Consider the following 12241-nt stretch of genomic DNA (forward strand, 5'->3'; position numbering starts at 1 on the left):
TCTTCACCCACCTAGTCATCTCTCAGACTCATCCCCGAGCTTATCAGCAACTCCGCCGGTGGCCTGAGAGGTCCTGGGTTCTTACTCCCAGAACGAAGCTATTGCTACTCCACGGTCATTCTGTCTTCCCGTCAACACACCTCACCCCTGTACCTACACTGGGCACTAAGAAGGGGTACAGTGAAGAACAGGAAGTCATGCTAGAGTAGGACGAAGAGAGAAATGTTCCCGGAAAAGCAGGGTGACCTGGGGGCATATAAGAGTTAGGGATCCCCCCCCCCGCCCCGTTGGTCCAGCCCCCAAGCTACTCTGATCACTCCTGTATTCCGAAAGGATGCTGAGGCCTGCAGGTGCCGTGGGAGGAAGGGCCAGGGGCAGCCATACCTTCCTAACAGGCCCCAGGACATTTTAAGACTCTGGTTCATCTTCTAATCTGATAAGTACATTTCCCAGTCGTGGTTGTATTAAAAAACCATTGTTCTGAAAGACCCCCATTAGGATGCTTTAGGCTGATCAAAACAAGAAAACCATTCTATTAGTGGCATAAACCATTAGGGTAGGTGCTGATACTTACCAATAAGGTGGTGGGTGGCCCCAGGGTTGAGAGGTGGCTTGCCTGCATCAGGAGCACAGGTCAGGGAGGCTGCATTCTGCCACTCCTGATATGGTCGGTGGCCAAGTTTCCCTCCTGGATGTAATTGTTGTCACAAGTCACTATCACATCCCCACATGACACCTCACCAAGCGGAGAGAAGGGAGGACAAAAGAGCTTTCTTCGCTTATGCCCTGCTTTTCTCGGGAATGCAGTTTCCCCGGATCCCCCAGCGAATGTGTCTTTCCATTCTGACAGCCTGAAGCAGCCCAGACCCCTCCCGCAGCAGTGCTGGGCACCCGGGTAGCCCAGAGAGTCAGATGGCTTTAGAAATTCATCCCCTAGGGAGGACCAGTGCCACTAGACCGGAGCAGTGTCCCCTTAGCAATGGGGAAAGGGAGATGACTGTGGAAGGGGCAGCAGTGGGTAGCAGCTGCCTCATCCCCCATCACCCAGGTCACAGGAAGTCGTCGTGAGTTGGCCCCTCCCTGGCTGTAGAGGCTGAGAGGCGCGGGTGGGATCCTGCGAGGAAGCACTCGCTCTTCTTTGATTGGAGTCTGTGTTGCGCAGCGCAGGGCTCCCGTCCTCTCTGGGTGTTAAGGCAGATCCTGGACAGGAGAACGCTGTATGCGCTGTTGTTACTCTTGCTGTCGGTGTTTCACTCATGGGTTTTCTCTCCCTTCCTTGGCTATGAACGTCCGGGCCCATCTCCAAGCAAAACCCCTTCCTCAATCTGGTGGGTGGAGATGGATGTAGATTTCTGAGGGCACTTTAGGAAGCTTTGATGTGAATTCATACTTGGGATACACAGAGAATTAGACCTGGAATTTGACAAAAGACTTTGGAAACTTCCAGAAATGGTCTATAGAAAAGTTCTACACATTTCTATTTGTATATGTGAACAACTAGAGCTTAGGCTATGAGTGATTTTGTTAATCTAGGTTTGATTTACCCAGTGTAAATTTGGGGGTTTTAGCTTGATTTTAAGCTGGAATTCAAGTTACGGCAATACACCCGCATTAACCTGCGTGGCTGCCATAACAAAGTAGTGCAGACTGGCGGGTTAAACAACAGAAATTGATTTTCCCACAGTTCTGGAGGCCGGGAAATCAAAGATCAAGGAGCTGGAGAATTTGGGTTCCAGCGAGAGATCTTTGTAGACAGCCACCAGTCCAGGGCCCACCCCACCCCTCTGACCTCATTTAACTGTCCTGGCCTCCTTAGAGGCCTCCTCTCCAAAGCAGCCACACTGCAGCAGGTGGGGCTTCAAGCTGTGAATTTGGGGAAGATACGGAAATTCTGTCCGTCACATTCTGCCCAGGGCCCCCAAATGCCTGTCCTTTTTACGTGCCACAGTGATACGGATTTATCCCAACCCAACGGTCTTCCGAAGTCTTGCCTCATTTCAGCTTCAACTCTAAGTTCCAAAGTCTCGCTAAATACATCTGTATCTGGTAAGGGTGAGGCATGAGGTATGACTCACCCTCCATGTGCTTCCAAAATACAGCGGTTGCTCAGGCACAAGACAGGCGTCCCAGGAGGGAGACATAGGAAAGAAGGAGAGGGGGCCAGGCCCCAAGCAAGGCTAAAAACTAGCAAGGAAAAAATGTTACAGGGTCCAGAATAATCCTCTGTGATTTGATGCCCAACCCTCCAGGCCCCCCAGGACAATGGCCCGGCCCCCAAACCCCCAAGGCCCTGGGTGGTGGCAGCTTGGCCCGTGGGTGACTGGTGACGCAGGGCAGCCTCGCCCTTTGCAGGGTGGAGGCTGTCTTGCCCCTGGAGCCAGTGCGTCTGGGCTTGTTGTGGGAGTGGCAGCCTGATGATCTCCCTTGGGCTATTCTCTGCTGCTCCTGAAGGATAACAGGTCTGCCGGGTAGTTCGCTCTGCGGCCCCATCCTCTGAAATGCCAGCAGCCCAAAGGCCATTGTCCTTTCAGTCTCATGTTCTCTGTCCCCTTCGGGTCCAGCTGCCACTGCTTCTGCCAGTGTGATCCATCTTTAGTCCTGGCTCGGCTGAAGGGGTTTTTAATGGAAATGTGTAAGATTTGGAAGGGCAGGAGTTAGTGAGAAGAAGGGCAGGTACAGAAGAAAGAATAACATTTACCGAGCACTGACCAGGGTTCAACATTACTGTAGGCAGAAGACAGAGTTTTAGGAGAATTTGACATCTCTCAAATGAAAAATGGGTTCTCTAGAGTGATAATCTTGTTTGTCAGAAAAAATGGACCTAGAGTTCTTTTTAACATGTTTACTTTAGTAACAAATTCTTTTTCCGGCTTAAAGAGTATAGAAACTTAAGGATGTTTCGTGAATTTGCTGGGTAACCACACAAAGGAGGCCTTTTCCTTGTAGGTGGAAGAAACCTTACAGAGAAGAAAATTTAGAGGGAATATTCAGCCCTCTTTCTTAGCCAGAATATTTCAATGCAAATGGAAGAGTGTAAAGCTGACAGAGAAACCTTATAACTGGTCTGAGATGAAAAGGGTGAGGGCATTAAAGTGGAACGTCAGTGCAGTGCCCGTTGGGGACGAACGGTCTCTTTTTCTCGTAGATCCCATGCCAAAAGGCTACGAGCAATATTACGGCTTCACGCAGTTTGCACTAGCATTAAACGAACTGGATCCGTCATTGAAGACTTTCTTGCCACCTACCGACACTCGATTTAGGCCAGACCAAAGGTAAGGGTCCCTTTTTTCAATCTTTGTCTCCAGAGCCATAAAACTTTATATAAATGGTTACTAACAACTCCCAGAGCCCCAGAGGAGCCTCAGAAAAATAGACGATGTCCATCAGTAATAGAAAACCATCCTGTGTACACCCTGGAGCCCACCTTATGTCTGCGGGTGGCACAACGTCTGTTCATCAGGAGAGCCCCAGTTCTGTGGAAATATCAAGAAATGTTTATTTTTAAGAGTTTTACTGCGTTCAATGAAAAAAAAGTATTGTGCACTCGGAAGAGTAGAAAGCATCCCGTTCTCCACCCCTAGAACTGAAATCATTCTGTGCACTGAGATCTAATTGTTGAGTCTTTGTTTGCTGCTAACGAGCTGTGTGACCTATGGCGTGTCTTTCAATCTTCCTCAGCCTCAGTTTCTGACTCTGGAAAATGGGAAGAATTATCTCTCCCCTAAGTCCTTTCTAATTAAGACTCAAAACCCAGAAGGGAAAAAGGGGGTAAAACTGGACTTTATTTAAAAACACACATATACACACAGCACCCTTCTTCATGGCCAAGTAAATAAAATATAGACGCAGAGTCAAAACATAAATGGCAGACTGAGAGTCCTGCACCTGTGGCTCGTTTCATGAATTGTTTCTAGAAATCAAGATCAACCCATTTTAAAAAATGGACATTAGGAAATGAACAGTTCACAAAATAAGAAATGCAGATGTCCCTTAAACATGAAAAGATGCTTCATCTGACTCAAACAAAAGCCCCACTGACATGCTGTTTCTTTACCTATGGATGGCAAAGATTCGAAGGTGTGACATGCCCTGAGGCTGTGGGGAAAGGTGCTCTGGTGACGTTGCTGGTGGCACCATGAATCGCTGTCATCCCCATAAAGGGCTGTGTGATTGTATACATTGCAAACTCACCCTTCAACCCAGCAATTTCACTTCCAGAAATTTCTCCCTACTGGTACACTAACCCATGTGCTGAGTGCAAAATACTCATGGTTCTTTGTTGCAGCATTAACTGTAACATCAAAAAATTGGGAACATCCCAAATGTCTGTCAGTAGGAAATTATCAAAATAAATTCAGATATATCCACACAACTGAATATTGTACAGCTTTGAAAAATGAAGGTGTCCGTGTGCTACCAGGGAAGGGCTCCAAGTTACACCGGGTGGGGCAGACATGGGTCCACAGTTGTCCGTGTGGCAAATGATACAGCAATGACTCAATAAAACAATCTGTTCCATGTACTCACAACTGTAAAACTGCGCTGCCCCAACCTGTGTTGTTTAGTAAAAAGTAAAACAAAAGGAACCAAGGCATAGACAGTATACACAGCCCACTACCACTTATATTTTCAAAAGGGAGGAAAGAGGTGAGAATATGCACTCGTGGCTGCCTTACGCGGATAGAGAATCTCTATGAGAACACACTGCAAACCAGTGACCGTGGCGAAGGGGGTGAGACGGGGGAATCGACAGGAAGAGTTAGAGACAAGGACGAGTGGGAGACCGGACTCCGAGTTACTCTTTACAGATCTGGTTTTGGAGCCATGTATATAAACCGCCAACTCGAAGAAGAATACCTTCCCTTACCCCTCAAATACCGTTGGAAGGGGTGAAGAGGGCTCTCACGTGTAGGGAGGCGACTGGAGTATCCAGTTGGACACATGTGGTTCCAGCGTGGTGATTGTTAGAGTTCCTCGGAATTCAGATTCCTTTATTCTTTTCCTCAATGCCTCAGGTTTCTTGAAGAAGGGAAGGTAGAAGAAGCTGAAATACAAAAGCAGAGGATTGAACAGCTCCAGAGGGAAAGGCGGCGGGTCTTACAGGAAAATAACATGGAACACCAGCCGCGGTTTTTCAGGTGTGTGCCTGGGCCCCGGGGGTTATCGGTCAACAGGTACTAGAGACGCCGATGCTTCTGGTGTGAAGAGAGTGGACAGGGGTGCCCCCTCCCCCAGAAGAGCGTTCTTGGCATCTTTCTGGCTTCAGTGTGGTGACATTTCCCTCTGTGTGAGGACCCGCCCGTCTGTGACACCGGGCTCTAGGCTGGCCCTTCCTCTGTCCTTCCCAGCAATGGTGACTTCCTTTTTGCACCCTTTGCTCTGTCCCAGCGGCCTCCTGGCCTCTAGCCCAGCAAGTTCGCACAGGAAGTGGTCAGTCAGTGCTAGTGGAGAAGTGAGGAGACGGCCGTCACCTGGCTCCGGGCCCAGCCAGCTTGTTAAATCCGTGCCTCAGCTTGGTCCCCCACCTCGGTGTATTATACACAGCGACAGGCACAAGTAGCGATCACCCCGCCTGTTACCAAAATGCCAAGTCCTCGTAGTAGTCTCAGCTGCAGAAGTCCCAATACACTTGGGCTTGGATTTGGAATACTTACTCTTCATTTTAAAGTAGCTTGCCAAGAGGGTCTTGTTCAAAACGGACGTAAAGCTGTGGAAGGGGCATCAGAACTCATCCGCCCTTCACCTCCCTTTTACTTTCCCTGAGAAGGAACGAGGAGCCAGGGAACAGAGGCAGCTGCAGAAGGGGCCTGTGGGGGGTCCTGGGCAGGCGCCTGGCTCTTCGACCACCAGGCCAGGGCTCTATACGGCCTTAGGGGGTTTGTTATTTCCTTTTTAAAAAAAAAATCAACATTAAAACCCAGGTGCAGATAAGCTGTAGGCTCCAGCCCAGCCCTCCCGCCGAGTCTGGCTTTCAGGGAAACCAGGGTTTTGTGGTCGTTTGTGTGGATTTTTGTTGTTGTTGTCGTTGTGTTTTAATGGGCAATGGAAACACTTTTAGGAGGAACCAGTTACTAACATATCACAGCAGCAAACTAGCAAAATACAAAGTATGTATTCAGCAAACTGGCAATAAGTAATGTTTTATCCCCAAATACAATGCTTTTTCTTTTAAGGTTGATGTGGGTTTTGCCGGATCCCTTCTGGTCATTTTTACAATCTCAGGGTGTGAGCAGTTGGAGACTAACTGGTCAGTTTCATCCACAGATGTTCATAACTTTGTATAAATGTTTTAAAAATAAGACCTTAAATTATTTTTTGAAAGCAGGCCAGGGATAGGTATATGGATAGATTAACAAATAGACTGATGAATTGATAGATACGCACATAAACCCTTAAGTAGGTCAATTCTTTTTTTCCTCATAAATCATCTAGTGTCACTTTTAAACAAGGAGAATCTGTAATTATAAAGATGTTCATTAGAGTATTTTTCAGAATCATTAAAAATCAGGGCTAACCAAACTGTCTCAAGGACTAGGTAAGGAGATTCATCAACTTGATGTAATGTGAAAGCATCGAAAATGACCTCAACACGCTCTGTGGAGGCCTGTGGGAAGCAAATGAGCATTTAAATGCAAAATATAAAATGTCTCATAGGCCGTCGTTGCATCTAAGAATTGTGTCTGGAGTGGAGAGGACGGAACACAGCTGCAGCCAAGGGGCCGTGGCTTTTTCCCTTTGATTTCTCTATAAAATTGCCAGAGTGTTGCATGTGGCAGATAAAAAGTTGGAGCGAAGGCACAAGTTCTTCAGCGGTTGCGTCCCGGCGAGGACACGGCCGAGGGGCATGCGGGGCCTCAAATGTTTCCTCTCACACTCACTGGAGAACAATGACAACATCATCAGGAACTTCAAGTGGAAACTAGAGCTTGGGCAGAATTGGGCCTCTTTGTTTCCTAGTGAAGTCTCCGATATGCAGATGGGCTCATTTTAAACACATCCCTCTATTAGAATAGGGAAACAACTATGGGGAAAAAAAGACCTATGTTCCTGAGAGTGGAGGAAAAATAGGCACCTCTACTCTAGCTTCTAAAACACATGACAGTATCCATCAAAATTACAAATCCATATTCTCTTTGACAAATTCTTTGACAGAGTTTTTTAATGTAATTTTTCATGTACATATAAAATAGTGTATGTGTTTATTACATCATTATAAACATATCTATAATAGCTAGAGATTGAAAACAACCTTCTCCATGCCCTCCAGTAGGGCACCTGTTGAACTGAGGTTCATCCCTACCATGGAATATTACGTAACTTTTTTAAAAAACAAGGAATCATTTGTGGCCAGAGTCAGCAAACCTTTTCTGTAAAGGGCAAATGGTTAGTACCACTAGCTTTGCGGACCACGAGGTCTCAGTAGTGATTGCTCGACCCCACTAGGCAGCGCACAACAGCCACAGACAGCACTACGTGGGTGGGCGTGGGCATGTTCCAATAGAACAGTATTGCAAAGGCAGAAGGCTGGAATTGGGCCTAGGGCTGTAGTTTGCTGACTTTATTGTGGAAAATGACCTCCAAAATATACTGTTATGTCAAAAACTCAGGAGGTAGGACACCACAGAGTATGACCATTGTGTAAAAAATGGGAGCGGGCAGAGTCTGTGGGTGTGTGCCTGCCAGTGTGCCCGTTCCTGTGCGTGTGAGATTTCTCTGAAAGGGTGAAGCTGGTCAGACGGTGGCCTCTGAGAAGACCTGGGAGACAGGAGCAGGAAAAAAGCTTGTAGCTAGTCACCCTTTTCTGCCTCTTGAATTTGGACTTATACATTATCATGAAAGAATAGCCTACCAAGGTGACTTTTTCCAGACTGTTACTGCTTTTTGTTCTTAACGTTAACGTACCACTTGATAGGAACAGCCTGGTTGCCTTAGCTTTTACGCAGTCCCACCCTGGCGGTGGCTCTCTTCTCACAGAGAATAAGAAGGTGTTTTCCAGTTTGCTCACAGATCCAATATTGGACCCTCAGGGGTTTTGCAGGCAGGGGAGAATGACAGCAGGGGCAGGAGGGGAAGGAGGGGTGGGAGAGAGAACAAAGGGCAGTACTTTCAAGAACCTTCAGGATATTCTTTCATCTTCCACAGGAAATCCGATGATGATTCTTGGGTGAGCAATGGTACCTACTTGGAACTCAGGAAGGATCTTGGTTTTTCCCAACTGGACCATCCTGTCTTGTGGTGAAAAATGAAAACCGAGCAATACAGTCTTGTGATTCTGCATTGGCTTTCTGAAGCGACAAACATGTGTCTATATATTTAGAAAATGTTATCTAGAAGGGTCACCTGTGCTTAGCTTGGCATTGTAAGTGTTCAAGCGCTCTATATTTTCTTCAGTAGGGTTCTCTGCAATTTCAAATGTTATCATGATTGTTTATATAAATGTAGAACACCTTGATGTTTCTTTTTATATATATGAAGTATTTAATAAAAATGGAAGATTCATTGTTAATGTGTGGATTGCAAAAGAAGCTTTAACACTAATTTTCCAAACGTTAGGAAAATTCAAATTGAATTTATGCCTTATGAAATTATGTTGCAGAAAAAACAACCCATCTCTCCCGGGTGCATTAAGGAGCAAGAATGCCCAGGGTCACTCGCCCATGAGGACACTATCCAGGTTTAATTCGGTAGCTCGACCTCTTTTTGCCTCAGACAGCTACTAACTTGGTCGTATAGAGCGATCCTGCTGGTCTTGGATTCTGAAGAACATTTGCATTTGTATTTGCATATGGGCGGTAGAGAGGGCGGTGTAAGTTTAGTGGACTGTGTGTTTTCATAGGAGGTGCATAGGGTACCTTCTCGAAGAGAAAGCCTTTGAGCTCATCCCTCCCTATAGTTTCTATTGCCTTATGTGCAGAATTATGCAGGTCAAGGCTCAGAGAAATTGTCATTAATCTGAGAAAATCCCCATTCATTACATGTCCAAATGGAATCCCGGAGAGGCAGTGGGAAATTTCTCCTTAGAGCCGAATCCTTGACAGACTCTTTTCTGCTCCCACCGCCCCAGCTTCCCTCCCTGTCGGACCACATCTCTGCCGAGCGTGGAATGTCTCCGTTTAGTGTAAAACCTCCAGCACACCCCACGCACCAGCGTGGCTCTGTAACCATTTAGCAAAATAACTGATTGTTTTAAAATACTGTTGTGGTATCTTCTACCTCTGAATAAGCACTGTATTTTAGATCTTGTATAAAAAGTCAGACCATCTGCCTTATAGACGCGTGTAGAGAATTGATGTTCTTCCTTTGTGTTGACCTCTGATACAGCTTTCGGTGTCTGATCCCTTTCCTGCGCTTTCTTCTTACTCACGTCCCTCTCTTGTGAGTTCTGCAGCAGCCCTGAATTTTGCAGATGATAACTGCCGAAAGGGGAAACTTTGTCTTTGTAAATGTGTCATTTCAAGTTGCAAGAATGGAAGCCGTGCAGCAGTTCAGTTGTGCCACCAAAGCAATTCCAACTTCTGCCCAGATTACATTAAAACCAAAGCCTAATTTTTAAGCCTTTTATTCTGATGTCCATAATAATTCTATGGAGTGTGAAATAAAGTCATGTGGTATAAAAGATTGCTCCTGAAAATAGTTTTTAGATATTTAAATAACTTCAGAGCCTGTAGAATGCTCTGAAGAACAAAGCAGAATAAATACCAGAAAAAGAGTCGCATGCTTTTTCAGTGTCACACCCAGTAACCAGTTGGACAGTGTTAGGTTGTCAAAGTGGAGAGGAGTCTGCAAGCGACTAGCATTTTCCAACAATAAACTCATCAGGTACTGCACTCATCCATTCCATTTCATCAAAATGTCATGATGAACACAGTGCAAATAGCATTTCCATTTCTGGCTGTTAAATGGCCCAGTCGGCGTCTTCGGTGGGCACTTTGTTCTTCTCTTTCCAAGCATGGATCCGGGCTCTGCTCCTAGACAGGCAGGAGCAGGCTGTCGATTTCAAGGTACTCAAGGGGAAACCAAGTCCGGTTCTCACAGAGTGAAGATAAATGTAGAATTTTAGGAATATTGACTATTAAGTAGGTCTGTTCTAGAAGTTGGTTCCAAAAAAGAAACAAACAAACAAATGACAGATGCAGCTTTGTCCTGCAGTGTTTGTAATTCTTGGTCTTGATGCTCTTATTTCAACTGATACTTTATTGCATTTTGGAATCACAAGATGAAGGTACCAAATATCCTCTTTGTAGTCATCTTATTTGAGATGGGGTTGGGGTTAGAATGCGACACAGAACTGTATGCAAATTTTAAAATCTACAAGTCTCCACCAGTATCTCTAAAGGGTTTTTTGACATTGAACTTTGGGGGATGCATCCTGATACCATCATCTTAAAGCCACCTTGAGTAGGACATGGCTTCCTTATTTCCCTTTGGTCCTTATTTCTCAAAAGCACTTTGCCACCTAATTCGTAGCTTGGTGGCTTTTTTTTTTTTTTAATTAAGATGAAGAAAACAAACATGGTATTGTTTCAGTAGAATTGAGGTAAAAATCCAGTGTTCTGGACTCCAAATCTCCTGATTAAATAATGCCAATCCCTGTACCATTTGAGACACTTGCTACAACCTGCCTTTTAGTTCTAATTATTCTGTCCCAAATGTATGGTGAATTGCACAGGTAGCCTTGGAAATGGGACTTGGAGTGGCCCAGCACAGCACTCAGCTGTTCCTATGGCCGCTGTTGGCTCCCCTCAGTGTCCTCAGCTCAGCTGCAGGAGGTCCCTTCAGGGAGGAGCCCACAGTCTGTGGTACAGCTGGGCAGCCATCGCTGTGGTCCCCAGGCCCCAAAGCCTAGGTCCACATTCCCCCAAGTTGGATGTACCCACAAAGTTTCATGGCAGCTGCCCTGTGCACATCAGTTCCTGGGGCCCAGGCTGGTCCTGGTACACACGAAGCAGTCCACTTCAGCACAGCAGGCCGGCTACCTACCCAGTCCCTGAGATGCCCTCCTGGGGGACTCTGAAGGAGAGAAATATATACAAACCGATGTTTAAAATGTTTTCTTTATCCGGGCTGCTGCTTTTCTCACACTCTACTTCTAATTACTTCTCACGAATCATTGCATAGGCTTTGAGCGCTGCCCTTCACCTGTGTTTTCCAGTTTATGATGAGCGGTCTCGTTCTGCTGTGAGCACTGTCGACTGTAAAAGAAAAACGATAAACTGAGAAGTTTGTATTTGGCTATTGAACCTTGTTGTAGGTCAGCTGCACATTCTATTAATTACATATGCCTTCCAGCTCTCCCAGAATTTCTTCAGACCCTTGAGTTATGTGTAGGAGCAATAAGAAGATGTTCTTATGACCTTGGGGGCAATAGTTCCAGTGTATTGGCGTAATTTATTTGAATGTCTTTAATTTTGATATTAACATCGGCATATATCTATTTTTGCTACCAGATGATAGCTATTTTCACGTACTCAGTTTTCCTCTGCACTGCGTGAATCTGTTCCTCAGTGTTAGCCATTGTTTCTCTGCCTTGGCACCACGTATCCCACAGCTCTCGGCACATCATGACGGTCTGGAATGCAAAGCACTGTTGGAGACTTCGGTTTCGGAGCATGCAATGAGTAGAAGTTGCTGATCTATGGTATTCTTGGTAATTCGTGATCTTCCTCTGCGACCCTCAGAGGGTACTATTTTTTAATGGATATTTGTAAATCTTCCGTCTAGCCGTTTATAAGATTGTGTTCTGTTTAAGTCCTACCCTTCGACTCACCCCCTTGTGCCTCCCCCCAGGACTCCGACTGCTTTGTTTATCCCCCTCATGTAGCTAGTTGACTGAATAAATAACATGGAAAACGCCGTTTCTGTCTGGTTTCCCAGGTGGGTGTGCCTGTGTGGCTGCTGAGAGGGGGCAGAGCCTGGCTCTAGCCTAGGGTCTTCCGAGGAGGACGCACGCCGGGTTATCTGCAGTGACGGGGGTTGAAAATAAGAATTTCCTGGGCCTTAAAGAAATGCAGGACACATACTTGCCCTGCTTTGTGTCCCAACATTTCCAAGCTGTGCTACAAATGCAGGTTCCCCTAACCCTTAGCCCTGGGGAACTGGGGCAGCTGGCACCCCTCTCTTTTCCTCAGGGCACTATGGAAATTGCCTCATTTTCTGTGTGTCCTAACGTGCGAAAGGACAATGATGACCCTTCATACCCATTTCACAGCCTTTCCAAGTGGCCGATTCATCTCCCCACCCC

General features: G+C 46.1%; 1 protein-coding gene across 4 annotated transcripts in view; it reads left to right on the forward strand.

The window, feature by feature from the left end:
- OSBPL3 (oxysterol binding protein like 3) overlaps nucleotides 1-11853 on the forward strand; it is a 161163-nt gene extending 149310 nt beyond the window's left edge. For all 4 annotated transcript variants that reach the window (XM_037041278.1, XM_037041280.1, XM_037041279.1 and 1 more), the window contains 3 exons: nucleotides 3146-3272; nucleotides 5016-5138; nucleotides 8143-11853. In XM_037041278.1, the coding sequence (XP_036897173.1) occupies nucleotides 3146-3272; nucleotides 5016-5138; nucleotides 8143-8239 (347 nt within the window). In that variant the 3' untranslated portion in view covers nucleotides 8240-11853. The remainder of the gene's footprint in view (nucleotides 1-3145; nucleotides 3273-5015; nucleotides 5139-8142) is intronic.
- The last annotated feature ends 388 nt before the right edge of the window (nucleotides 11854-12241 follow it).

The sequence above is a fragment of the Sturnira hondurensis genome, unplaced genomic scaffold, assembly GCF_014824575.4.
Source record: "Sturnira hondurensis isolate 20B ecotype Veracruz unplaced genomic scaffold, ASM1482457v3 Scaffold0002840, whole genome shotgun sequence".
Taxonomy (NCBI): domain Eukaryota; kingdom Metazoa; phylum Chordata; class Mammalia; order Chiroptera; family Phyllostomidae; genus Sturnira; species Sturnira hondurensis.